Source organism: Oryzias latipes, chromosome 8, assembly GCF_002234675.1.
Source record: "Oryzias latipes chromosome 8, ASM223467v1".
In the NCBI taxonomy this organism is placed as follows: domain Eukaryota; kingdom Metazoa; phylum Chordata; class Actinopteri; order Beloniformes; family Adrianichthyidae; genus Oryzias; species Oryzias latipes.
The window spans coordinates 5,999,887-6,027,188 of record NC_019866.2 but is presented as its reverse complement, the minus strand read 5'-3'; the positions used below and the strand labels follow the sequence as shown (position 1 = coordinate 6,027,188).

Sequence of the window (27,302 nt, the reverse complement as noted above, 5' to 3'; positions counted from 1 at the left end):
AGGTTAGTTTCAACTATTTAAAACCCTTTTTCTTTCAAGGTCTGAAAATATAGGAAATCCAACTGGAATTTGTAAATTGGGGATTTGATTTCTGCTTTTTACATTCAAGGAACTTTATAAAAGTGCAGATTTACTGAATTTGAGACTGAAGCGAGTCATATGTAGCTGGAAAGAGCTGTCACTCAGAATCAGGGATTAGAGAAATTCCTCAGTGTTCTCATGTGCTCAAAAACAAACACATAATTTTGTTTCAAGCATCAGAAACAAACACTTTGCCCTTAACTGGCCTCAGCTCTGTGCCTGCAATTCAAATTCTGTCTTTGCTCTTTTTTTCGGGAGCTTCACATCCATTGTTGTCCGTGTGTGTGAAAGAATATGCACTTCTGTTTTACTTTGATCCCAGTTTTACACTCCATGTTTGTGTGGATAAGTCTTTATGATCAATTAATTTAAACCAACACTAGCTGGGGAGTCTGGATTTTTCAAATTTGGATGATGATGGAAGAAACTCTTTAGTCAGAGTCCAGGTGGATCTGTCTTTTTGATCCACACTTGGAACATTTGAACTGCTCACATTCAGACAGTGAAGCTCTGACAAGTGGAACTGAATTAAATCCAATTCTGGCACCTAAAACACAGTGTTCTCATTCTGGGCTTTTAATTTTCCCATGTATTGCAGTAGAGGACCACACTTCTGTTGTGTTTTTAACGGTGAAAATCTCATCTTGGCTGCAAGTAAGTGAGCATCTTTCAGCTTCCGTTAAGAATAAAGCCGACCTTCAGGATGAAAATGGACATCAAAATCCTCTGGAGCCGTTTTTCTGTGAATTCTTCATACAGGAAAAGTATGTGGCTTTCCAATTAACAGAGAAAAACTCCCAGGGAACTCAAGTTTTTTGTAAATTGTGTTTTTATTTGAGAACCTTTTAATGTATTTAAGTATTTTTTTCCATAGATTAACAGTTTGACTTTAATACCCACTTTTTAGGACTAGTTGAGAGCCACTCAAACAAGCGGATCAACATTGTGGGTGCTTTGTACCTTTAAAAGGAATTTTCCTGTCATTTCAAACACTTAAGTCATTTTTGAGGGTATTAGGGTTAGTCAGATCTGTGTTTCCAGTATTTTTTTTACACCTTTCCGACTAAGCAAAACATTGTTGGATGAGACGGTTAGGAAAAAGAAGGAGGGAGGATACAGACATCTGGCTCACCAGTGGAGGACATGTGTGAGGGGGTGGATGAGACATAAACGTTTGCCGTGTGATGTGCTTGTTTGGGGTCGCCAACCTGAGAAGTTCCGCATTCTCATTTGTTCTGCCACCCACCACACTGTCTTGTGGAGGACTGAGTGTGCGAGCATCAAAGACAGAGCAGAAAACACTTGCTCTCCACGTACCCCCACCATATATTTATATTAGTGGTGCAAACACTGCTGCAGGTCTTTGGTCAGAGTTTTATCTATTTTTGCTTTTGGAATATTGTTATTTATATACTCAAGCCAGAGTATATGTCAGAATTCAGTGTGTGGCTGCTGCTCCTGTCTATTTTTGAACATTCTCCCTCCCTTTTAGACACACCACAGGAGTCACATTAGTAGCTGCCATTGCAGAAAACCCATGCAGTGGATGCTGGATGAAGGAAAAGAGGATACAGAACCTACAATCTAGCAGAACCAGAATGGATAAAAATGCTTATAAGAAGTGAAAAAATATAGAAAGTAAGATGTTTTTCCATTGTTCTAGATGAAAGAATTCTGCCATTAGAAATTGTCTTGGTAGGATTTCTTAAAATAAGTTGTGATGACCTGCCTCTTCAAGGCAAAATTACATATTGAAATTATCTCGAAACACTCATATTTAGGTCTTTTGTTCTACTAATTGAAAATATTTCTTAAAATAAGCATGCATTGTCCAAGTATATAAGTGGTTTTTCACTTTTTCCAAAACTAAATCCTATTTTACGTCCTATGACAGTCTGATTATCCATATTTCTAGACATAAGAATCTTAAAGTAAAACTAGAATTACACACTTTAAGATCAACTTGTCTTAAAAATTATCAGTCAAAGGAATTTTTCCAGTTCTCCTAAATTAAGTCAGTCTGTTTTTAACTATGAAAACTACTGCTGAGAAATATTATGGAAAATAACTTTTTTTTAATTGTTTCATTAGTGATGTTGCTTAAAATGTAATTTTTCTAGCACAAATGACTCACTATGAGCTAGTTTTTTTTTTATTAAATGCAATAAGAAATTTATATTTCAATCTTAAAAAAAAACTTGGTGAGATTTTGTGTTTTACAGTGTAGAAATTATGATAGGTGAGGAAATAACAAAAAATCAGAGTCGCTTCAGCTCCAAAAGGAGCTGATTTCCCTTCATAACACAGCCTGACAGTAGAGATGTGGAATTAATCACAAAAACTATTCATTTTGCATCCTCAGGTGCTGTTAGTCCCTATAAAGCACATATTGTGCCGTACATGTGCAGGGAGACAGATGAATGCCCCTAAATATCCTCCATTTCCTCTTGGAACCCTTTTTACGTCCACCTTAGCTCATCTCTGACTTGATAGCTGTCTCTTTCTTTGCCCCCCTCCTCCTGGAACCCCATCATGCAGTCAGCCCCTGTCAGGATAAGTTCTGTCTGCACTTGGATGAAGGGGCGACAGTGAAGGACTTGGTGGACAAAAGACCCATTTATGGTTGGTTCAGGATGGCTGCAGACACACAATGACCACATTCTTTTGCTTCAAAAACAAATAACTGTGTGCAGTCTGCCTTGCTGAGGTGGGCAAAGTGAAGCAGGACAGGAAGAGTTAGGTTTCCGTGGTCAACCTGAAAAGAAGTGCTGCTCCCCGGTGGAGGCCTGAGTCACACAAGGGTCCAAAATAGAACAATAAAGATAGACGGCGTTGAGGGAGACGCATGCCTCCAGCGTGGAGGTACCATTGTCAGATGTGTCTATAGTGCCTGTCACACCTGGCCCACAGGAATCTGTTGTGAACAGACTCCGTTCTTGCCGAAGGGAGCCAGCTGCCCTGAGCATAGATGTGTAGAAATCTGTAGCAGTGTGTCATTCTGGCTGCCATAAATACACCCGCAGGCCCTAATCTCTGGGCAACTGAAGTTGTCAGCAGTGTCACCAGGTTGGGCCCAGTGAGCATGGCGGTCTCATTCAATTTCAGAGCAGCACCCTCCGCAGCCGGCCTCACATCTCTGTCCCATGTGAGTGCAGGAATGGACGGGATCTGACCCTCTGCCCGCCAACGACAGCACCCGCCCTGATTGTTCAACGTGATCCCGCGATGAAGGGCGCAGTAGTGGAATCAGCTGTCACGGAGTGCAGATCTAATTAGAAAGTCCTCAGCTTTCATTCGACTCTTTGCAGTCTGTGTCTTGAGATTGGAGGCTTTTCACTGACAATTTAAGCTGTATTACATGTTTCTGAAAGGACCAGTGATTAAAAAAAAAACAACAGGAGCAGACTGTCATCACCACACAAGCATAAATCAGCATAAATGATAAAAACTAAAACAATGTACATTTAACAAGTTTTAATGAAGGAAGCAAGTTCTAAGGTGGTGCAAAAAACTAATGTTTCAATGATGATAGTACTCAGATTATATTCTATTACCTTAAATAAACAGCATGAAAGCTTTTTGTTGTTCTTCATTCTTTGTTCATTATTTTTTGGGTCTTAAAAACAAATTGAAAATCATTTTGATTTAACTTCTAATCCATGCATTCTTTTTTTATGAAAGAAATCTCACTGCAATTATAATGTGCCAAATATAACATTTAATAACATCATTTAACAGCTCAGAAATGTAATAATATTAAAACAAAATGTCTTAAGTAAAAGTGTTCCCAGTGGTCTTTTTTATTATGATTATGCAATCTTTTAGCCAAAACTAAAAAAACTGTCTTGTTTCTTAGAAAATAGTTTTTGCGGAGCAGCAGTAGTTCAGTAAAAGTCTACTCTATAACAAAAGGGGAAGCCTTCACTTTGGCTGCTGTGTTGCCCTCACACGTGAAGGGAGTGGGGGTTCACTTACTTCCTAAAAACCGGGTCATGACTTCATACAGCTTTTTACAGTCCACCGCTGCTGCCTATTACTGCTCGTCACCCTTGTTTCAAAACATGGTACATTGAGACTCACACTTTCTTCATTTGTGAATACATGTGATCACACTATTCCAGCTAAGTGTTTTCTAGTAAATGAATGTGCTTTTTTTTTTTACGCCTCTGTAGTTATCACCCTGTGTTTTGTCTTTCTCTTTGAATGCTAACTTATGTGGCAGACATAATGGATGTGTTTTCAGAAAACAAAACGTATTTTCTTCATGCATGCAGTTGCACCTTTTTCTTTAAAAGACCCACTCCGATTGGTGTTTTTAACATGTTCCATTGATGGAGGACATATTTAAAGAAAATTAAGCTCAAAAACACTTCTCTGAATGTTTCTTCATTCAAATTTCTGTAAATCAGAAGCAGTAAGGTAAAAAAAAATGGTTGCACAATACCTTTGTCTCACAACAACTGTTAATAAGCTTTAATAAACTGATCTCTCAGGACAATTTCCAGTAATCAACGAGCAATTCTAGCCGACCATGGGCTTAAATGTGAGAACAATGGAGGGATGAACAGGTGGAGGAAGGCATGGGAGGGAGGAAAGTGTGTTTGGCCATGTTTGACAACCCAGTTGCTTAGTGTAAAGCTTTCTGGTGTAAAACGATCACTTAAATGTGTCCCAGAATGTAACTCTGCTGCTAAGTTACACGCTTAGCCTTATGTGCAGCTTAGATTCTGACATAGGTTTAAATTTAAATAAGGGACAGTTTCCAAAATGAAGAAACAAGGACATGTTTGACCATGTTAACAAGTTGTGAGTTGCAAAATTTTTTAAATTGTGTTCTCCAGACTTCTTTCAGACTTATTTCAGATCAATTTTACTTAAAGATCCACTCCGATCACATTGTGATCTATTGTAAAAGCGTTCCCAGTGGTCTTTTAATTACAATTATGCCATTTTGGCCGAAATCCACAAACCTGTGTTGTTCTATACGACATAAAGTAGTTTCTGCAGAGCAGCAGCTGCTCATTAGAAATTCGTCTCTGAGTGGCACCATTTCACATCATCCATCTGTTTACATTCTCTCCTGCTAGCACAGCCCCTTACAGCCCCAACCGAAACGCCATATCACAACCATTGCAAATAGAGCTGCACGATATGAGGAAAACTCGCGATATGCAATATTAGTTATCAATATTGCGATGACGATGTAGCTTGCGATAAATGAACAAATAGCAAAAACAACAAAAACATTTCCATTTTACTGCAAAAGTTTAATTTAAATAAGAGGCAAAATACTTTAAATTATTCTCCAAATGACTAATTAGGAGGGCTAGATATAACATAAAAGCTCCATCCGATTGGTCAACAACGTGAAGGGCTCCATCTGATTGGTCAAATGCATAAAGGGATTTATTCAATTCATTAAATAATTCAAGTTGCCATAAGTATGTTTTAGCACATTTAAGGTTTACCATTTATTGCAATTCATATCATATTAAATATATGTATTTGCCGGACTAAGCACTAACAAATTGCATATAAACAGCACAATAATCACACACGGTTCATGTTTTATGTTGATTTATTTGCGTGGTTTATTTGAACTTTTTTAGGTTTAGGTTTTAAGCTGGTTCATTCGTGATACATCTGTGACAATTTCACGTAGAGACCACAACTTTTCTCATTGTTTGCATGTAAATTCATGTAGGACCAATCTTCATCATTGCTGGACCAACAGAAATGGCGAGCAATATCAAGAGCTATCCAGCCATACAGTTTTGAGGCAGATGCCAGCTCACATGAGGAAATACGAAGACGTACAAGGATTTTCGTCTACAAGTGGCTGCATCGAAATAGAGAGAAGCAGGAAGCTTGCAGCCCGCCAACTGTAGCCCCTACATCCCAGCTACATTTGTCATCAGACAAATGTCACAAGAACATGTTAAAAACATCAAAACCATGATTTTTTATTGGAGTGGGTCTTTAACTTTTGTTTTAAGTGAATTTCGTCCCGCTTGAGGCAAACTTGCTGCTCCAGTTCCTGTTGCTATGTTTCAGGCCTCACACTGCTTCTGTCGGTCATTTGTCTCTCAGATGGACCCTGTCCAGAAGGCGGTGATCAACCACACATTTGGTGTCCCTCAACCCCTCAAGAAGAAACAGATCATCTCCTGTAACATTTGCCACCTCCGTTTTAACTCCACGGTAAGAAATATTTCAGGTGGAAAGGTTACGACAAAAGTCCACATTTCAGGTTATGTGATAAACAAGATGAAAGTGCTTTCCTGCAGACTTTGGGTTGTATGTTTTCAAATGTTCTTCCTGCAATTACCTCCATCTTGTCATCTAAAAAATGTAGCTGAAGAAGGAAGAGGCACATTTGCAAGGTTTTCTCTGTTTGAGCTGGAAATGGAATATAACAAAATACTTTTTTTCATTAAACGTAAAAACCTTTATTTATTTCACTGTATCCTCTATAAAAGCTTTCTTTCTCTGAAATCTGTGTGTGAGCATGAGATGTTGTGGTGTGAGGAATTAGACAGCAGGGAAAGCTTCCGTTTATCTGCAAAATGCAGAAACAATCAGCAACCACAGCAGGAGACTACAGTCTCATCTCCCCCATTCTGTTTGACCCAGCTTTGCTGCAGCGCACACGTTCTTCTCACACAGACGTGCAACCTATGGAAGGCGCAGGCAAGGATCCTGTGACATTTCATGCATATTCATATGAAACAAATGGATAACAGTTCAAAAAGCCTCAAGGAATCCTCAGTCTGGGAGCAGTTAAACACACACACAAAGGAACACGCTTTTATTTGGACTTCATCTTCAAAGAAGGTCTGAAGCACAGGAGACTGGGAGCTGGGGGAGAGGAGACGCAGACGTGCTCTTTGCACACGAAAGCAAATCCCATTCTCTGCCTGCAAACACCAACTTAAAGAGGACTGTCATGTTGACTTCAGCTTTAGCTGTCTCTTAGAGAGCACGAACCCTCCCAACTCCTTCATGCACTTTTATTAAAGCTTCTCAGATATGAGAGGGGGGAGAAAAAGTTTGATTCATGCATAATGCTTTAAAGGGGGAAAGAAGAAAGCCTAGCTCCAATAATCGGTGTCACAAAGTGACACCAAGTAATTTAAAGTTACACTCTGTAACATTTATGGTGATCTATTTGCAGAAATCCAATTAAGTAACTGTGTTTGCATTAGGGGAAAAAACATGTAAATATGTTTTGTCAAGTTTTGGATTCCCTGAAACGAGGAGCTGTGGCACTTCCTTTGCCTCGCCCCCATCTCCTCGTTTCTCTTGCCTTGCTGCGCCCATGAACTGAATGGCGGCTCTGCAACAGACGGAATAACAAAGTTGCAAAAGAGAGATAAACTACAACCATGCATGTATGTTTAATTCCTGCAATAACTGTAAATCTCAGCAACTGATTTTTTTTGTTCTTACAAAAGTAAAAGATTAAATATTTTGTTGATCAAAGATTGTGCATTTAAAGTTTGTTACATAGCTGGTGGCAAATTAGTCCCATGTTTCCTTTTGAAGGTGATATACATGTTGTCCTTTGTGCATTCCCTCTGTTTTATCTTTTTTTGTTAATTCCAGGTCAAAACCCAGTATGGCAGCTTCGCAGCATGCACAGAGCACATCGTCTAGTCTGATTGAACATATACACGAGCTGGAATAAATTGACTCGCAACCAGATTGTAATGTTACTTCAACTACAAGAAGTTATGTTTGCATTCTGCAAAGCGAGAAGCTTTATGAGACCTCAGGAGGGCGTCTTATTGTGAACAATTACAGCTTTTGTGGCCTGAATTAGAACACAGTTGGGAAGCGAGGACATCCCGGCTTATTGTTGATTCAATGCAGCCTACTTCTTTCAGAATGCGTGACTCCTTGCATGTGAAGCAAAAATGAATTCACAGCAAAAAAATTCAAAGTCAAAGCTGTATGAGGAATTCTCCATAAGCAAATAAAGGAAAAACTGGCTTCTAGTGACAGCAAAATATGAAACTTTAAGAAAATCGCTTTAAAAAGTACCAAAAAAAAATTTTTCATGGATGCTTACTTTGCTAAATATAAATGCATTAATAGATGTAAAAAAAAAGTCACATTTGTAAACTCATGAAATTCAATTTTTATGATATTACATATATTTTTCCAAAACCTTGTTGCCTCCACATTGAATGAGTGTCTTCTTTTCAGTAAATGTGTTTGTCTTCTTCCACATTTGTATATATCAATCATTTTGAAGTGTCAAGTGTCACTGTGTGGCTGCAGCGGTGAAACCCAGGCTTGTTTTAAACCTTGCGCCTCTGCCTCCACACTCAGCATGGATAGAGTGAATACAGATGAGGAGTCCGCTGTCTGAAACGATTAAATCGGGCCGTTCGGAGAAGCCTTTGCACTGCAGCACGCTGAGTTGTTTTTACAGATGCTTTGACAGCAACATTATGAAGAGGTCTCTGCTGTAACAAACCACCGGGGTCACTAAGTGCACGTAGTTAGCACTTCAGAAAGCTGGTGTTTCAGTCAGATTGATGAGGGAGAGTTCTGTTTCTCTTAAATAAGAAACATGCTAAAGCACAAATCTAAAGCACAAAAACGTCATTTTTTTTTCATGACGTTTGTTGTAACCCTTATTCTTTTTCTGGGTGGCTGGATCCTTAGGCCATGTTTACACTGCTCTCGGTGAAAAAATCTATATAAACGCGCGTAAATGTGTGTTCCAGGCTTCGTTTATGCGTCGTTACACGAGTTTTTACGACCGTTTTTAGGCTCTACATAACAAACACGTGGCCATTGAACGTGCGTTAAAAGTTAAACCAGGGACTCGTACTTGGTAGTGAGATGGATGATATCCCTTTTAGTTCATGGAAGTGCCATCCGCTTTGTCCCCAGCCAGTATTCTATAACACCAAGTCTTTCATATATCAGAATAGAGCTGTGAAAGAAAAAGCCTGGCGCAAGATTTGCAAGATTACAGTTTTAAACCAGATGCCAGCTCAGCTAAGGGAAAACAAAGACATACATGTAGACGTACAAAGACGTGGATCTATTTTACTACACAAGGATTCATCTGAATGGAGCGCAGCAGGGAGCTTGGAGCTTGGAGTTTAGCTTGTTCCACGTCACAAGCTTTTTCCAGCTGTATTTTTTTCATCTGCTCTTTATTCACAGTGATTTCAATAAAAAATACTCAGAAATCAATTTTTAAGCTTAATTTTCTTTATATATATCCTCCGTCATGAGAAAAATGCCACAAGACAAAGCTAAAAACACAATTTTCATCGGGACAATGGGGATCAAGGCAATTGAATCGCAAGAAACGGCAGATTCCGGCTGTTTGTTTCATGGGTTTTTTGTACATTCAGTCTGTTTTTTATTCAAGTTAGTTTACATGATTTATATTTTTGAAGGAAAGTCTGCTTCCTATTTGGAACGGCAGCATACTTTATCACTTACAAGACCAAAACATGATTTTCCATCCATCATCTGTTCCCCTGCTTTCAGTTTAAAAGACGTAATCATTTCCGCCTTAGAACAACAACAACGGATTTCAATTCAAATGAGCAAATAACAATTTCAAGCTTTTAATGAGAGATTGTTCTATTGATTTCTCTGTTTACTTTTGCATATCCTGGCTTGCTCTGACATCAGGGCCTTTGTTGTGGGATTGAGCAGGACTGTGATGGTGATGAGAAACTAAAGGTAAACCATGGTTTAGCCCAGAGGGAAATATGTGTGTTTGTGGCTGCAGTGCAGTCACTCAGGATGTGTTTTGCCTTCAATCAGTGTTTGTGTGCTCCCCAGTGCTCAGATGTGTGTAACATTAGTATGTATTGCCAAATGGTTGTGCGTTTTGCAGAGGCAGACTCTCACAGTGCTCATTAATAGAGTAGTTGTAGAGATGGAATCCTCTCTCTTGTTGCATATTACACATGCAATTATACCTCTGGCCTCCCGGTGCGCCAGTGCTGTTATCAGGAGGAAACAGACCCTCTTCTGGATGCCTGTGCAACACCAAATATTCAGGCGTGTATTTTAGCATTTATTGCACGTGAACTCCAGACTTTCCTGCAGATAATGCTCTGAATTGTCTCCTGCTTTGTCCTTTTAACCTGGGTTTTCTCTCATTTCCTCGCAGAACCAAGCAGAGGCTCACTATAAGGGCCACAAGCACGCCCGCAAACTCAAAGCCATGGAGACCCAAAAGAACAGGCAAAGGCGAGCTGGGGACGCCTCGTCCACGGGGAAGGAGAGGGACCGCGAGCGGGAACGAGACCGGAACAAGACGACCGCTTGTGATGCGGCTCTTCCTGCAGTGATGGATACAAGCTTAGCGGAGGGAACAAGTAGGTATAGAGAGGGAAAAAAAGAAAAGACAGTTCAAAGTGTGTGCTGTTTTGTAACTGATCTTTCACCACCCCTCTACCGACTTGATGATCACTTTGTCACGCTTTGCTTGCTCTAATTCCCTCCTCTGCTCCATTGCTTCCTCCTAAAACCTTGCAACCATTATTGACGACTTCCTCCTCTTTCTTATCTTGGCTGCGTTTATCTCATTTTGTATCACGCTTCATGTGTTACATTAAGAGATTGCATATTCCATGCACCCTCAAGCTTTCAGACCCGGCCCTCCGCCTTCTCACCTTGATGAAAGGCTTAGAGGTTAAAAGATTCCTGCAAGTCGGAAGGAAGGAGATCTTTACCCCCTTGAGTAACACCACCTCACTCCTCCTTTTTGCATTGACCGAGAAATGCTGTAATTAAAATGTTGGTGTGGCATGAAAGATAAGATTATGCACAACATCCTTCAGAAATACCGGGGTCATGTGTTGTAACATTTACTGACAAAAAAATAGAATTATTTGACCAAAGTCAAAGCAAAGATATAGTTCATGTGTGGGAATTTCTATATTGATTTAGAACAGTAAGGGGTTTTGTGAATTTAATAAGTAGCCTGGGTTTCTTTCCACTAATAACTAAACCAAACAAAATTCTATTACAAAGTCCAACAGTACTTGAATATAGCTATGAGGAAAAAAAAAATCCAACTGAAAATCTAAGAATTAGATTGTTGAAAGTCCTAGAAGCACTGAATGAAGATCTCTAAAAATATATGAGGAGAATTAAATGTTAAAGATGTTATTAGCTTTACATTTATTCTTGGAATTATTTGTGAAAATGTATGACTAAAAGAAGGTCAACCAAAAAGAGAACATATGCTTCCAATAAACAAAATGATTGCTATTGGTGCTTTTGAAAAACACAAACAAAAGAAGCAGAAGATACATTTACAAAAACTAATTAATGTGGATTATCAGTAAAAAGATTACCCTCTCAATAGTGAATATTTACTTACAGTAAATAATGCTATTCTTAAGCCGTTCCGAGTAAACAACAACAAAACAAATTTTCATTAGAAAGTGGGTGTGTGTTTTAGCCTGGGGGGTCGGTGCTGGCAGCGCAGACTCTTCATGGAAGGGGCTGTTCCTCACTTATCCTCATCACAACGTGAGAACCTGCTCGTTTACGTGGATTGGGAGGGGCTGGTGCTCAGGTTTTTAGAGATATGCTCAGAAATGCATGAACAAATAAAAATACCGCTTTGGGGTTGTTTTTTGTGAGGAATTAACATTATAATACACTTGGGGCGAATCCGAATTCTTCCCCCATCCCTTAGGCTTCTGCCTATCCCTTAATTTCGCCCTCCAAACGGAGAGTTATGGAAAAATAGCATATTTGAATTCGGACGTTACTCCCAGTCAATGAAATGATCAATACATGTAGTCACCCATCAGCTATGTTAGCGCGGAGCTGCCCCTGCAGTTGGAGGTGCAGGGAGAAGCTGAAGGGGTAGGGGAAGAATTCTGATTCGACCATAAAAGTTAAAAAAGTTGATTTTGCATGGTAAAGGCCCTTTAACTTACAAATGTGTGTCACAATTCCTGTTACAAATTGAGTTATGAAAGATTACATTGTAATTATTTTAAGTTTGTTCTGTAAATTAAGATGAAAAGTAAGAATGAAGGTACTACAAATATTTGTCGTGATGTTATAAGATTTATTCTTCTTTCTGATCTTTTTTTTTTTATGGTACTGATGTGTAGTCACAAGACTTTTCTTTTTTTTATAAATTATGAATGAATTTAGTAAAACTAAGATGTAAAAATGCAAAACACTTTTTTTATTTGGTGCTTGAAGTTTTGTTGTTTTTCTCCACCCTTTTTATTTATTTTCCACTTCCTTTAACTTCTTGCCTCAGAGAAGATCACTATCTGAGCAGCATTTGCAAACGCGCTTGGATGTGAGGTAAAATATCAGAGCAAAGATATGAAGACACGCGCAGAGAGGGGGCACAGTTTCTAGACGGCCGGACACACATACGCACGCTTTGGCCGGGAGCGCCAGCGGTCTCCTTCAGAAAAGGAGAACGTGGACAAAGACCAGCAGCCTGATAACGCCTCTCATCAAATCTAATTTTAATATTCCGCCACTGAAAAGAACTGAAATGGGAACGCAGCCGCGCAGACGAAACAGGATGATGAGTGGAGAATGAAAGATAAGATGAAATGAATCAGAAGGAGGGAGGGAAGAGGGGGTCAGTCAAGAGAGAAAGCAGATAAGTCAAAGATAGTATTTATGCTGTGAATAACTTTTCTAGTTCCAAGGCAATTTTGTGCAGAGGAGACCTCTTTAATAAGCCCAATTGTGTGATTGGTCTAATGTGAAATTGAAATGCAGCAGGGTGAGGCAGTGCTGGCATGCGCTACAATGCCAAACAGTGTAATGGAATTGCCTTCAAAATTAACACTCTATGAAATGAGTTATGTCTGCCATGCAGCTATGGTGAGGTGGGGGCCATTTGAGCTCACATTGTCTGCTGCCAGGCATCAATAACCCACCTGTCCACTGTTCTTCAGAGCAGTGCCTTTGCTCAGAGTAAACAGTCTTCTCCTCCACCTACAAGGTCAACCTTTAAACTTCCATTGGAATAACTGCTAATTTATATTTAGACCCAGGTGGCAGTTGTCGGTACGCCTCTGTGCTAAACGATGGGGCTCAAAGTGCATTGTGAATGACAAGTGTAGGTCTGCCTTTTTAATATTTCTTTCACAGTGCAGCTATTTCATTACAGCCTGATTTCCAAAAAGGCGTAAAGTTAAAGCAGTCGAGCAGTAAACACTTTAACGGAGAGACTCTCTGCTGTGTTTGGACTTTTCCATTCTTCCCGTAAAAGGTTTCCACTCAGAGATGCACTCTTCATTCGAGGTCAACAGGTTTTCACTTGTTAAGGTCAGGGTGCTGCAACTCTTTCTTTAAGCGTTCCTCAAATTTGGAGATGTCATCCTCTTTTCATCCTGTCTTTTTCAATAAAAAGAAAACATCTCTTTTCCCCTTCAGAGCTGGCATTTTCACGCTTTATTCCTGCTTTATTTCAAGTTGTGCCCATGATGGCCTAAATTCTTACTTTATGCCAAGCAGCAGTCCTGGACTGCAAGGACTAGACTGTTTTTGCAGTTCTTTCTTTGCGCCTTTGAGCGAAAACTATAGCCCCCGCAGTAATCTCAAAAACTCACTGAAATTTGCATGCATGAAATTTTGTTGACCTTTGACCTCAGAAAGAGGCCGTCATTTTTTATTTAGTAAAAAAACACTTTTAGGCCCAGCAAAAAAATGAAATTTTGCCTAGGGATTTTGATCCATCGCATCCTAACATCTCCAGCATCATCAGGAAGCTAATCGGGGAAAGATTGTTGGTTTTAGAAGTTGTAGATTTTGAGCGGTGTTTGCGTGGCAAAAGCTCGCAAAAGTGACGTCCCCACGTTAATTGGACATTTTTTGAGGAAATATTGTGAAAATGTAACAATCAGTAATCCCTTGCTCAAGCTGAATGAAATAATATGACATATGATATGAACATATTAGGAATGTGGGTATGGTTAACAAAAAAAAAAAACCTCTGTTGCCTAGGAAACTTAAAAGTGTAAAAAACTTTTGCAGATTCTTCTAAAAATTATACAGACCCGTTCGTCACCCCCAAGTGACCAAAAAATAATACGGTTGCTATGGAATAAAACCAACCGAAAAGCTGCCATTTTGAAAAATGTAGGGTTTTTTATGTATTTGTCACATGCAGCTCTGACCTGGTTTGTCTCTGTTTCTCTCCTTGTTTCTGAACTCTCCTTAATTTTCTTTTAAAAAAAAAGTCTTTCTTCTCACTTCTGACCAAGGTTAAACATGAAAGGCTTTCAGGCACTAAAACTCCCCAAAACTTTTTAATCTTCTCTTGCATTGTCTTTTATAACATAATTTTAGTTTAGAAGAGTTGGATGATTATGAAGTTTTACATTTTTCTTTCCATCTAGATTTTCCTGAGAGCGACTGTGCACAAGCCATAAGCTTAACAGGCTGATTAATGTCTAAAGCCTCTGGAGCTTAATTCTGTTGGGAGGCCTTATCTTTGTCTAATGCCGTTTTTGTGCTCTCAAAGTATAGGGGAAAAAAAGAGCAGAACCCATACACTAAACTTGGATTAAAAGTAAAAGTTTAATCTTCAGGTTAGTTTTGAAAGTTTGAAAAAAGATTTAGTATCAGCTTTTTTTTATTTATTTATTTTGTTAGTTTTTGCTGTTAGGCAACAGACGAGAATTTTGACCTTGATGCAGCTTTTAGGAACAAAAAAATTGTGTGACAGAACGATTCTGATCAAAAATACCTAACAAACCTCCTCAACGGTGAAAAATGTGGGCACAACCTCAGTGAAGCAAAGCACCAAAATGCACCCAAACACCAACATTTAGATATTTGTGGATTAAGAGGTCATTCTGAAAAATTAGAAACACATTTTAGAGTTGCAGACCTTACAAAAATTCTTTAACTATATAGCTAAAAATATAGTAGTCATTGTGTTCCAAATATTCGTGGGGTAAGACAGAAACAAGCAGAGATTACGATGTCAGAGGTACAACGAGACAAATAAATTGACATAAGCAATGTCTCAGATTAACAAAGAACAGTGTGCCAGCAGAAGATGGAGAGCGCCAAGCTGGCACCAAGAGAGTCACCATCCGTCACGACAAGCATCACTCAGCCCTGACTTTGATTGACTCCGCCGTGGAAGCCGTCTTAGCGAGGACTCTCTCTGTCACCACAGTAATGATGATTTAAAGCAATGATTTCTTTCCCCCGGGAAAGTTGTTTGGGATCTAAAGTTCACTTGGATTGGTGCTTAGCTGCTACATCAAATGCTTTTGGTCTGAATGTGGAGGCAAGTGTGTGCATAATGAGTCCAGGATTCGTATTCATTTGCTGTTTAGATGTAGCTGAAATTCTTAGCTGATCAACTTCTCTGCAGTGATGTTTGAAATTGGGTTTATGATCTAAAGGACTAGCAGAATTTTTTTCATTCATTTCCAATTAAAGAAGGGTTTCCTGCAGTGTTTTTAGACAGAAATGCAGCCCAAACCCTAATAAGAAAGGTCTTAAAGACCCACTTCAAAAATCTTTTTAGCCCTTTTCAAACCGTTTACAGTAGTCTTTTGATTTTAATTATCTTGTTTTTAAGCAAAAATAAGGATAAGATAAAAACCTATGTCGTTTTCTGGGGGACAGGTTTTTATCTTATTTATTTTAGTTTCTGTAACAAACAGGATCTTTTTCCTCTGGTCCTGATTTGCAACCTTAAGATTATCTAAATAAATTCATATTTAGAAATCTAATTTTGAGCTATATTATCTTTACATATGTCCTCCATCATCCTTAAAATGCCGCAATAACAGTCTAAAAACACCAAAAACACAATTTTTATTGGGGTGTTTCTTTAAAGATGGGGGAGCCATGAGCCAAATCTTTATACTAGGTGTCTTTGTTTTACTCCAACTCCCCCGTGTCTTTTTCTCTTGTGTTTCATCCAAATCCACTGATCACCATCAGAGTCCGTTGCAGACTTCTCAGATGGCTCTGCCTGTAACATTCAGCCATACCCACCCTTGCCCCCCGCCCCAGTAGAAACAACCTCCATTCCCTGGAGGGTCACTCTCATTACAGCTTGGGGAGTGCCTAATCTTGCTCCCACATAGCTTCTTTTACCTGAGCTGGAATGAGAAAGGAAGACCCTTATCTCCCAATGATGAATTTTCTCTTGGACATCAAAGGGAAAATCAATGGAGGCTGGCTACTGGGGTGGGCTGTGTGCGTGCATGTGTGTGTTGTGGGGTGGGAAACTGGCTAAATGAAATGGAAATATTCAGTGAGTGTAGCACACAGTACTCTGGGATGAAGTGTGTGTCGCTCCCTGGAGAGGGCAAAAGGGTGAAAGGGGGATTTGTAATGGAACTCCAGTTACTTATCGGCAGGGCCCGACAGTCGATGGGTTTGTTTATATTGACTGACTCCAGGTCTACTTGATATTTGAATTGTGAATGAGGGTGAAAGAGCTGAGACGAGAGAAGGATAGAGGGGTTGCTGATGGCTTTTACCTTCCTAAAGCAAATGAAAATGCCATTAGAGTTCCCTTAACATGCCATTCAGTGTTTCAATGTGAGAGAGACGTTAGCTGAAGGATGACTGCAGCTTGGAAGAGGCTGAATTTCTCGTCAAATAGCTCAATGATCTTTCTGTTTTTTAAACTTCCGTCTAAAAAAAGTTTGTGTTAACTTTTTTTTTTACAAGACATATCTACTGAATGATGGGGGGTGTGTTGTTCTGCGCCAACAATTCTTGCCCACAACTCAGAGTCGAATTTCTAATCAACTACTGTCGCTCTGCAGAAACTATGTCCTAGAAAATGACACAGGTTTATTGATTTTTGCTAAAAATAGCATGATCATAATTAATAGACCACTGGGAACGCTCTTAAGATAGATCTAAAGATGACTGGAGTGAGAATTTAATGTTATCCCTTGTTTGGCACACTCCCAGTTTAAATTAAGCTTGCTGGCATGTTCAGCCTATTATAAATTAAGTTTTTTCTCATTATAATATTGATTTAATATATAATCAGGATGGGTTTTTTTGTGAACACACTTAAAACATTTTGATCGTCAGATAACGAGTACTTAAATACAGCAACACCTGGTTGCTGTCCAGTGTTTCATTGAAACATCTTAACACATTACATAAAACTGCCTTTCCTTTATTTTAATGGAAGCCAAGTACTTCAGATTAAAGCAGCCCCTGCTGCAAAACAACGACAACCACTGTGTAACAGATGTAAATGAAGAAACATCCAGATTCACAGACACTTTCTTGTCTTTGTGCAGGTCTTCAGTCTGATCTGGATCCAGCTATCCTGGAAGGGAAGCTTGAGGAAAGTCCTCGAAGCTCCATCATGCTCACACCAGTATCTGAGGTGTCCTCTGTTGAGCTGGTCACCCTTTCCCCACCTGAGATTTCACCTTCCTCGCGTGTCTCGGAAACGGCGTCAGACACCAGCACGGTGGAGGTCCCAGAAGCTCCAGAGGCTGCAGACGGTGTTGGTCCAAGCACCGAGTCCAGCAGCGGAGTGGACAGCACCAACGGGGAGGCACAAACAGATGAGGACAAAGAGCCCAAAAAGAGCAAAGCTCATCTCCACTGCCCTGTTTGTAAAGTCACAGTCAACTCCATCTCACAACTGGAGGCGCACAACAGTGGTCCGAACAACTGCACTCCCTTTCTACCAATTTTTGACTTGTGGGATTTGCTTAATATTGAACTCCCGCTCTCTGTTTGACAGGTACAAAGCACAAAATGATGTTGGAAGGTCACAGCGTTCTGCCCCGGCGCAGGGGCAAAGTGGTGGCAGCTCGAGCCGCCTTCAAGAGCAAGCGTCTGGGCAGCAAAGGCAGCGTCGGGCTGCCCAGCAAGAACTTCCAGTGTGAAGTTTGCGAGATATCTGTGAACTCTGAGACCCAGCTGAGTCAGGTAAAGTGATGCAGGCGTGCCAAATTAGTTACACGGTGAAAGAAAAAAAAGCAAGTGACAGGAATACAGATTGGACATTGTGGCAACACACTAAACCTCCAGATCAGAGCAACTGTATCATACTCGGAGCAGCTTAAGCGTCTCCCGAGTGAGAGGAGTGGGAGGACGATTCCAAAAGAATTAACAGTGTTGGGACTCTTGCTGCTCAGAATGAAAGATGAGGAGGGAATGAAGCTGGGGCTTGGGGGAAGTCCTTCAGATTTGTCAAGGCCTACCAAGCAAGTCTGCCTAATCTGATCGGATTTTACTTTAAAGGGCATGAAAGTGATGTTGATTGTGCAGTGAGAAGCACTCCAGTCCAATCATGCCAGACGGAGGAGAAAATGTTGCTCATAATTACCCTGGCTCCGCAGAGACACCTAGCAGTTACAGAATTAATCAGAACACAGACGTTACAGCCAGTAATTTTTTAAGCATCAGGGTATTGACTCGACATATTCAGCCCAGATCCGCTCTGTCTTACCTTTTAAACCAGACAAAAATGATGTGTATTTGAGTGATAAATGGGAATGAAGGGATTTTAAGGACCGTAATTAATCAAAGAGACAGTTGTGGTGTCACTTTGATGAAGAAAGCGAGCGTGAGCTGACATCAAAGCAACGCTTTCATTTGCAGCCACATGAATGAAGCCATTGAATGCCAGCTATGAGTATTTTTTAACCCCAAACAGGTCAAATTAAATGTTTGAACTGTCTGTTCATTTAGATGTAATCGTTCTTTTGACTTTTACTGGCATCAAAACTGTTTTCAGAGTTTTTGGGTTTTTTTTCTGGAGGTTTCAGCTTAGAATTCAGAACATTTTGATGACAAAAACATCTTGTATCCCTGAAGGACAGAAGCCTGTAAAAGCTAAAGCCAGAGAGGGAGTGGATGAGTTTCAGAAAGGAATAGGATGTCGTGTGTACGCACTTCAGTCATACTCCATTATTAATTCAGCAAACAACATCCGAAGTTGCTCGGTTGTGGTACAACAGCTGCTTGTCAGCTTGCTAATGGTATCTTTGTTGGTCTCTGCAGCACATGAACAGCAGAAGGCACAAGGATCGGCTGGCCGGAAAACCCCCCAAACCCAAATTTACCCCCCACAGTAAAACCCAACCAGGCTCCAGTTTAGCGGTAAGTTTCAGCATAAAAACCCAGGCGAACACGATGCTCTGACACAAATATTTGTGCAAACACAGTTCAGACTTTGGTTGTCCTTGCAGGAGATATGACAAGTTTTTCCTGTTAAAGTCCAACTCTGATCATCTTTTTAGCCTATTTTCAAAGCGTTTAATTATGATTATGCTGTTTTTAGCCAAAATCATTTTCTGGGACATAGTTTCTGCAGAGTTTAATAGATATTTGCCTCTGAGTTGTGGATGTAGATTAGGAAATACAAAGAAATGGAATTTTAAGCTTCATTTTCTTTATATATTTCCTCCATCATCAGAAAAAAGCCACAACAACCTGTAAAAAAAAAAACATCATTTTTGTTTAAACTGACTGATTTAGTAATATTCTCACCTTCAGTTCATTCAAGTCAGCCCCAAATCGTCAAATATGGAGACACTTTTTTTCACACATGTGAGACCCCTCACCCGTGACTGGGCTAGATTAGCTCAGCACCTCTCATCTACCCGCCTGAATCAGCACTCCAGATAAATCACTTTCTGCTCCTGCCATGTGCACACCTCTCCCATCTCTCCTCCATCCTGCAGAACGTGAGATGGAGCGGCCATGCAGGCGTGGCTGTGTCTGCCATGAAGAAAGCCTTCGCCCAGTACAACTTCGCCTCCTTCTCCTCGCAGGTCAGTGGCAGGAGAGGCCCAGACTGCGGTTGGAGTGGAGGCCGAGTCCTCAGGGAGGGCAAAGAGCAGAGAGGATGAGACAAACATTAACATTGTTTTTGGTGTTTACAATGTATCTGCACAGATACAAGCTGATTATGTTGTTCAGGACACGAGCAATACTTTCTCATGAAAGTGGACTGCAGATGAATCTTTTCAATGCAAATGTTTAATCCAGCATTATTTTTAAGGTGCACATGCAAGCATACAGTATAATCGCAGGGGTTACATCCTATGAATAACAGGTGACACGTGAAATCCACAAAGTAGGATTATAGATGTTTTAAGGCTGTAAAACCCCATCCCTACACACTTTTCTCAGACACACATGAACTTTTTCACACGTTTTTCCTTTGTTCAAACTCTTAAAGTCCAAACTTTTGCAGAAAAATAACTCAAAAATAGTAGAATAAAAACAGATTTGCTCGCGATCAAAGATTTATATACTGGAGACACGGCACAGACACGGCACAGAGGAGGCTAAACCATAGCTAGTCAGGACGCAGAACATGGTGCACTGGTAAGAAAATAAAAAGGAATGCAAAATTGAACTGACAGCTATTCGCACTGCTAGGTGCACTGCGATACATCTTTGCATTTCCTCAAATTCTTTGATTTAGACAGATAGAAGCCATTGGTTTTATTTCAAAAACACAGAGTAAAGTTAAAATAAAACAAATTTAAAGTCAAACGATGGAAATCATTTCAAAATGATTACAAGATTTAAAAAGAATCTATAGAGTAAGACATATTTTTGATCGTTCATTCTGGCCTTTTAGCACCTAAAAGAATTTTCAGCCTGATTAAAAAATATCTGCTGTATTTGTGTTAAAATTTCACACTTTTAAACCTTTGACTGTCATTTATGGTTGGCTGAGAGACATGTACAGGTTCAGTGGCAAACGCACCTCGGTTGCAATACAGCAGAGACTTCAGAAACATGGCGGCGGTAAACGCTGAAGTCTGGAAGGACGATGTGTTCTGCAGAGGAGGCACCAAAGCTCTAAAGAAGCTTAAACACACAAGTCTGAGCAATCCATGAAGAGGGATCCTTCAGCTGAGATTCAAACCCCATCCAGTCAGCCTGGAATGATGGCAGAATCTGTGTTTTCTCATAAATATGTCCCAAGGAAACAGTTTGTGATCTACAAGCTGTTTTTTTTTTAATTGCCCGATAAAAGAGGGACTAAAAACCCCTTTCAAGCTCACAGTAAGTGAGCTTTTGATAGGAAGGGTAAATATCGCTTCATCTAAGCCCATGCCCATGCATCAGTATCATAACCAGCAAGTAAAGCTTTTCATCATTTGTTAAAAAGATCTATCTTTTTAACAGCACAGAGCTTTAGAAGAAGTTTAATGATGAAAATGACTGGTTCCATCCTGAAGGCCGAGGTATAGTGGGTTATGTAGTTATATGCAAGTCTGGGCACCAGTGAGCAAATTTATATTTTGTTGCTTTCTTTTTTTTTATGGAAAAACATAATTTGCTCAGTGTTGTTTTGCATATTGCTCCACATAAAGGGCCATGTGTTTGAGAAGCATGTTTGCCCGGTAACAGTGTTGTGGCCTCACTGTGTTCTTTTCTCGCTTCTCGCCATCCCCTTCCTGTCTTCTTCAGACCAAACTGGCGTTGCAGAAGCAGCTGACCAAGAGTTTGACAACTGGCTTCCTGCCCAGCCCCCTCACCCAACCAGCTCTGTGCACAGTGGCAACTAACCCATTGGCTCTGCGCCACCCGGTGGGCACGACCACCTTCATCCAGACCCCATTCCTGGGCCCTGCACTGTTCCGGCCTGCCCCGGGGCCACTGCGGGCCACTCACACCCCAATCATCTTCTCCCCTTACTAAGGACTTACACAACCTTTTAGCTGAGCCCACCCCCACCCCCTCCTTCCTCCTGTCCCTTATCCAGGACCCTCTTTAAGTGTGACCCACACAACAAAGGCCACATGGAAACTATGCAGCCCACCTGACTTTAATGGGAAGAGTGCACAAGTCCTGATGCTCACCAGGCCTGCTGACCTGAGAGTTGTTCTTACCATAAAGGCCAAGATCCCCCATCATGCCTTCTTTCTGCTCCTCTTATAATGACCTAAGAAGCAGGGCAGGCCTCCAGACAGTGACTGGGCCCACAAGGCCGCTTTTATAGCCATTTCATGGATCAACATGGTTTAAGATATAAATATTATTGTGTCATTTATTAGAGAACAAATATAGAATAAGTCTAGATGTATGTTTAGTGTGGTTGCCACAAAATAAGGTCCCTTTACTTGATGCTCTTATAAAAAAATATATATATATTTTTAATTTTTGTTTTTGTTGGAAAGTTGGAAGCGTCACTCCAGGGCGTTGAAGCAGCAGAACAAAAGCCATACCTGTATGGCCACACAAGCCAGTTTCACTGATCAGTGTTTTCAGCTAACGTCATCAAAGGGTGCTGTCACATGGCATGATGGCTTATATCAAGTAACCCACTGCCTCTAAAGGACAGACATTGCATGGATCTGTTACTGCAGGTGTGACTTTCTGTTAAATCTTTATACTTTTCATCAAACCCATGGCTCCACAGTCCATAACCTTCCAGATTTGTCTCCATTTCCCTGTGCTCAGAGAGAGAAAAAAAGCATCAAATAAGGTCCCGAAAAGGTCAGCTTGTCAGCTTGATTTCATTTCAATTTACAGATATGACTTTATAGTGGTTCTTGGTGCATTATTCATGCAGTGCAACTGTATCACTTTTGTTCTGGCCAAGCTGACAGCATGCAAACATTTTGCAGCAAAAGTCTTACTCTGCAAAATGCTGTTGTTTTCTTCCACCTGTGTTTTTTTTTTTCCTTTTTCCTTCCCTCTCACGATTGTTTTTGGGACCATAGGGACGCCCCGACACTGTGCGCACACACACCTCTCAAACGTGAACGCCACACAATGGACAACTTGAAGATTTGATTTGAAAGCTCGACAAAAACTTTGAGTGACGGTGGGTGGGAGTGCTGCTCGGGCAGAGTTTGATTGGCATCGGCGTCTACGCACAGCGTGGGAGGGAACAAAGCACAGTGCCATGGCAACCACATTAAAAGCACCTTAAAACTGAATAACCTACAAAAGCAATGAAAATTTGTGTTGATGTTCTTTTTTTGATGTAGGTCTATGTTTTACAATCCCATATCCGTTTGATGACATTTCTGTTGGAAGAAAACAATCAGGTGAGAAAGATCACATTATAGTCTCCCTCATTTAAAGCAATATATTGATTATGTGTTTTTTGATGTATCAGTGGCTTTACCTATTCTCTACTGTTAACTTCTGTAACCCTGACTGTAACATTGGATTCTGTGCCCTAAAAAAGCAAAGGGCTTTCTCTGATTTGTCAGTGAAGAGTCGTCTGCAGTAATAGGTGGTCCCGATGCTGCCCTTGATGCTTGATGCTCACAGCCAGTCTGCACATGTTGTGACTGTGGGTATTTATAGCAGAGAGGATACTTCGCCGCGTTACACCTTTTCAGTGGAGCAGCAGAAAGGGCCTCTTTATGACTTCCACGGCGCCATCGGAAGCTGTCATGAGCGCGGCATCAACCGTCCTATTACCGCTATGTGCTCGTCTGCCGACTAACCTCTCCCACGCAGGATCTCTGCTGACTCTTGCCAAAACGAACTCTTGGTGAGCTCTTTAAAAAAAAAAGGGACTTCATGCCAAAACCTTTGGAATTATCACAGTGATGGAGCAACCCCATGCATTTGTGTAACATGTGTAGTTGTGCGTGACGCAGCAGTGCCATCTGTCGTGCAAAACATGTAACTGCCATCCAGTGTCAGTGCTTCAACAGGACCTTTTCGTCGATCGTGCATTTATTTTAAAGACTCCGAGGCCTTTCTGGGTTGGTAAAGCCACCGGGTCTCCCTCCCCCCCGACCATACTGATGTGATTTCCCCCCTGTCGTCACATACTCAGTGAACCAGCCAGCCTTTAATCTTCACTGTTTGTTTCTGTTGCACAGCGATAAATCAACTTCTTTTAAAGTTTAGAGATGACAGGTTATTTGTAGAAAATCATAGAGTAACTATAGAGATTTTACCAGAGTCGCTATTGTTATCTGTATTATAATAATCTGCTATAATAGAGGAGAGAACATGATGTTATTGTTGGCTCTTTCTGCATACATGGTAGGAAAAATGCTTTGCTCCTTTTTTTTAAACGTTTTTTTAAGTTCTAGAGAAAATTTTTCTTTTTATTGTTATTATTAATAAGCTTTTTTTTTTCATCATGTTGAGTGAATTATTATCTCAAGGCCTTTTCAGATCCTGAAGCCACATGAGTCAGGCCTTCTCAGGGGTGACAGGTCGAGCAGAAGCAAACATTAGCATCCATTCAGGGTTTCCCTCCACAGCTCCAGAGAGCAGGACACTGTACATTTGGATGGTCGATAACAAAAATACTATGAATAAAAATACTTACAGTGTTGTACATTAGAGAGATTAAGGATGGATTTTGGAAAATAAAGCTTTTAGAACTTGTAAGAAATGCTTTGGATCTGTGTGTGCATGTTTCACGAGGGAAAAATAGAAAACAGGAAGTTAGAAAACTAAAGATAAATGTGTGTAACTGATGACTGACAACACACTTATGAATTAACTATTTAAATAATTCACTATATTTTCATTCAGTCTGAACTGAATTGAAATTTAGGACTGATTTATCACAACATTTGCAAATTACTCACAGTCCACAGTTAGTAGTGTCCTGTAAAGATCACAAGTTTCCACACAAATTCTAAAACATTTGAGGATTTTGAGTCAAATATTACCTAAAATCTTCAGCTGGACAATCATTGTTTTGTTTTATGTCTGTTTATTTCAACTTAGATGTGATGCTAGAATAATGTCATGATCCAGTCGTATTAACCATATGATTAACTCACTAGAGTTTGTATTCATTTACCATTTTGGGGGGGATTATTCAGAGGAACCACTGACATGTACATCAATGCTGCGGTGACAAGGGATAAATCCCATCAAGTCCCGTCCCCTTGTCGTGCCAAGCTTCCATGATGCGGGATGCCATGACCTTTTTTTTTTTGGAAAAAAGCTGCCTCCTCCCCATCGATCCATGGCGTCGGATCAAGTATCGGAATACTGTCCAAGGAGGAAGAGATGTACGTCTCTCCTGCTGCAGAGAAACGTCCAGTTTTCATGGATTACTCCATATAGACATGTCGTCATTGTGTCTTTGTGTGTGACATTGATTAAATTCTTCATAGTTTTGTGCTGCAACTGATGCTAAAGTTTTGCAATTCACTTCAAAGAACAATAATGTATATTTATTTTTGGGCAAAACCAATATTTCCTTGTAAATGTGAATTTAAAAGTTGTAGAAATTCTTTAACCCTTGTGCTGTCTTAGATGACCCCACCCTTACATTGACGTGTTCTCCCTACCATGACAAAGGTGAATAAAGGCGGAAAGATTTCATGTAATCCATGGACACCAGTGAAGATCACAAATCATTGAAGAAAAAAGGTTCAGGGCACTGTCTAGTGGGTCTAGATGACCCAACTCCCAACATTAAAGTACCTAGGATAGCACAAGGGTTAAGTTGTGAAACAGCCTTAAGTTATTTATGTATGCCCTTACATAAATGACCTTACTTTGCATGGATGTGTAGAATCAAGGGATGTGCAAATGTTTAGACCTAAACGGCAGAAACGCAGAAGGGAATTCTGCTAAAGTGAAGGTAAAGAGAAAACGCTTTTCAGAGAGGATGGGATAGTTGTGTGTCAAATTAACTCAATGAAATTCTAGGTTGTGGTGGGAAAGCCTGCAATATACCGGGTTTAGATTTGCTCTAACTCTGAAAATGTTTGCATCTTTCCATCTGTAAATCAATTCAATTCAATTCTATTTGTATAGCCCAAAATCACAACAACAGTCGTCTCGATGGGCTTTGAAGTCAAACATGAACTCAAAAGGATCATGACTACAAAGAGTTCAATAGGAAAATACTAAAATGAACTAACAAACTGACTAAGCTATACTGGCATCCCTGCCCTTAGACCCCCCTTCACGGTAAGGAAAAACTCCTAAAAAAACGGATTCTCGAAAAAACCTCAGGGGTGCCCACATGAAGGAGGGATCCTCCCCCAGGACGGACATGCGATTTACCAGAACTCTTAGAGAAGAATTAACTTTTTTTTTTTTTTTTAACTTGTTCTGTCCAACAGCTGAGCAAACAGATTAGAGCTGAAGGCTTTTTGTGTTGGACAGGTTTTACTATCACAAAAAGAGGTTATATAGCTTCAAGAAACTAGAGTGTAGATTTGTATAAACCCCTTTTTGTCGTATTATTTTTTATTTATTTGTTACATTTAGTGTGTGTGGGGAGGGAGAGGGGAAGAATGTGAGGGGAGGGTGGAAGAGAGTAAAAGGAAGAAAGGTGAAAAGGTGGGGGATACAAGCACTGATTTGACTAAGTTATTAATTTAAGCTGTAACAATTATACCAGATCTGCTGGAAAGACGAATGTTACATCAAAGGTGAAAATCTGACACTAAGATGAGCGAAAAAAAATCTGTCCATCAATACACTGTAGGTAAGGAGGAGGGATGAAGCAGACAGGGAGTGTGGCAGTGTGCACGTGCACGTGGGGGTGGAGATACATGCATGCTGCCGACGTGAACCGTGTGTTCATAAAGGGAGCCAGAACTTACCCAGCCAGACCAGGAAAGGGGAGGAGAGCCCCCCAGGCCAGAAGCCCCCCCAGCATCCGGACCCAGGCAGCCCGGGAGGGGAGGAGGAGGGGACCGCCCACCCCACCAGCCAGGCACAGAGAGGGCCCCCCTACAGGGGCCCCCCCAATGCCCAGAGGCACAAGCGAACCCAGTGTCCGGCCCCCAGGCCACAAGACAGGAGCGCTTAGCCGTACCAGGCGGCAGCCATGGGGGCCACCGGGCGCCGGACACCGAGACAAAGGCCAGGGACGAAGCCAGGGCCCCCGGAACCCATGAGCCAGCCACCACCTGACCGGCGCCCCGTCCCCGCAAGCCAGCCCAGGCACGCGACCTTAGCAACCCAGGGATCGCCACGCACCCACAGCCACAGCCACCCCCCTAAAACCCTACGCACTACAACCCCCCCCCCCCCCCCCCGCCATAATATCTGACCCCCCTCCCCAACCCTCTCAGTGCCCTCCCCTCTCTGTGATGGGGAGGGAAAGCCCCAGAGGGTCCCAACGAGCCAGCCCCCAGGTCGGTCCTACCCATGCACTCACACACACATACTCACAATCATCTGGTTACCCTCCCTACCCCCGCCGCCACACAGTAACCCCCCCCCCCCCAGCCGGCCGACCCCCAGCGCCGCATGCCCGACCCCTCCCGCAGCCGACAGGATACCCATAAGCCCGGCCGCCCTGAGAGGACCAGGCG

General features: G+C 41.0%; 1 protein-coding gene across 3 annotated transcripts in view; it reads left to right on the top strand.

Moving 5' to 3' along the window:
- znf385c (zinc finger protein 385C) overlaps positions 1–24,403 on the top strand; it is a 123,775-nt gene extending 99,372 nt beyond the window's left edge. For 2 of the 3 annotated variants that reach the window (XM_011477944.3, XM_011477946.3), the window contains 7 exons: positions 6,172–6,282; positions 10,232–10,439; positions 17,352–17,723; positions 17,807–17,994; positions 19,072–19,170; positions 19,755–19,844; positions 21,502–24,403. In XM_011477944.3, the coding sequence (XP_011476246.1) occupies positions 6,172–6,282; positions 10,232–10,439; positions 17,352–17,723; positions 17,807–17,994; positions 19,072–19,170; positions 19,755–19,844; positions 21,502–21,732 (1,299 nt within the window). In that variant the 3' untranslated portion in view covers positions 21,733–24,403. Of the gene's footprint in view, positions 1–6,171; positions 6,283–10,231; positions 10,440–17,351; positions 17,724–17,806; positions 17,995–19,071; positions 19,171–19,754; positions 20,413–21,501 lie in introns of those variants that run through there. The other variant, XM_011477945.2, reaches the window with a different exon arrangement.
- The last annotated feature ends 2,899 nt before the right edge of the window (positions 24,404–27,302 follow it).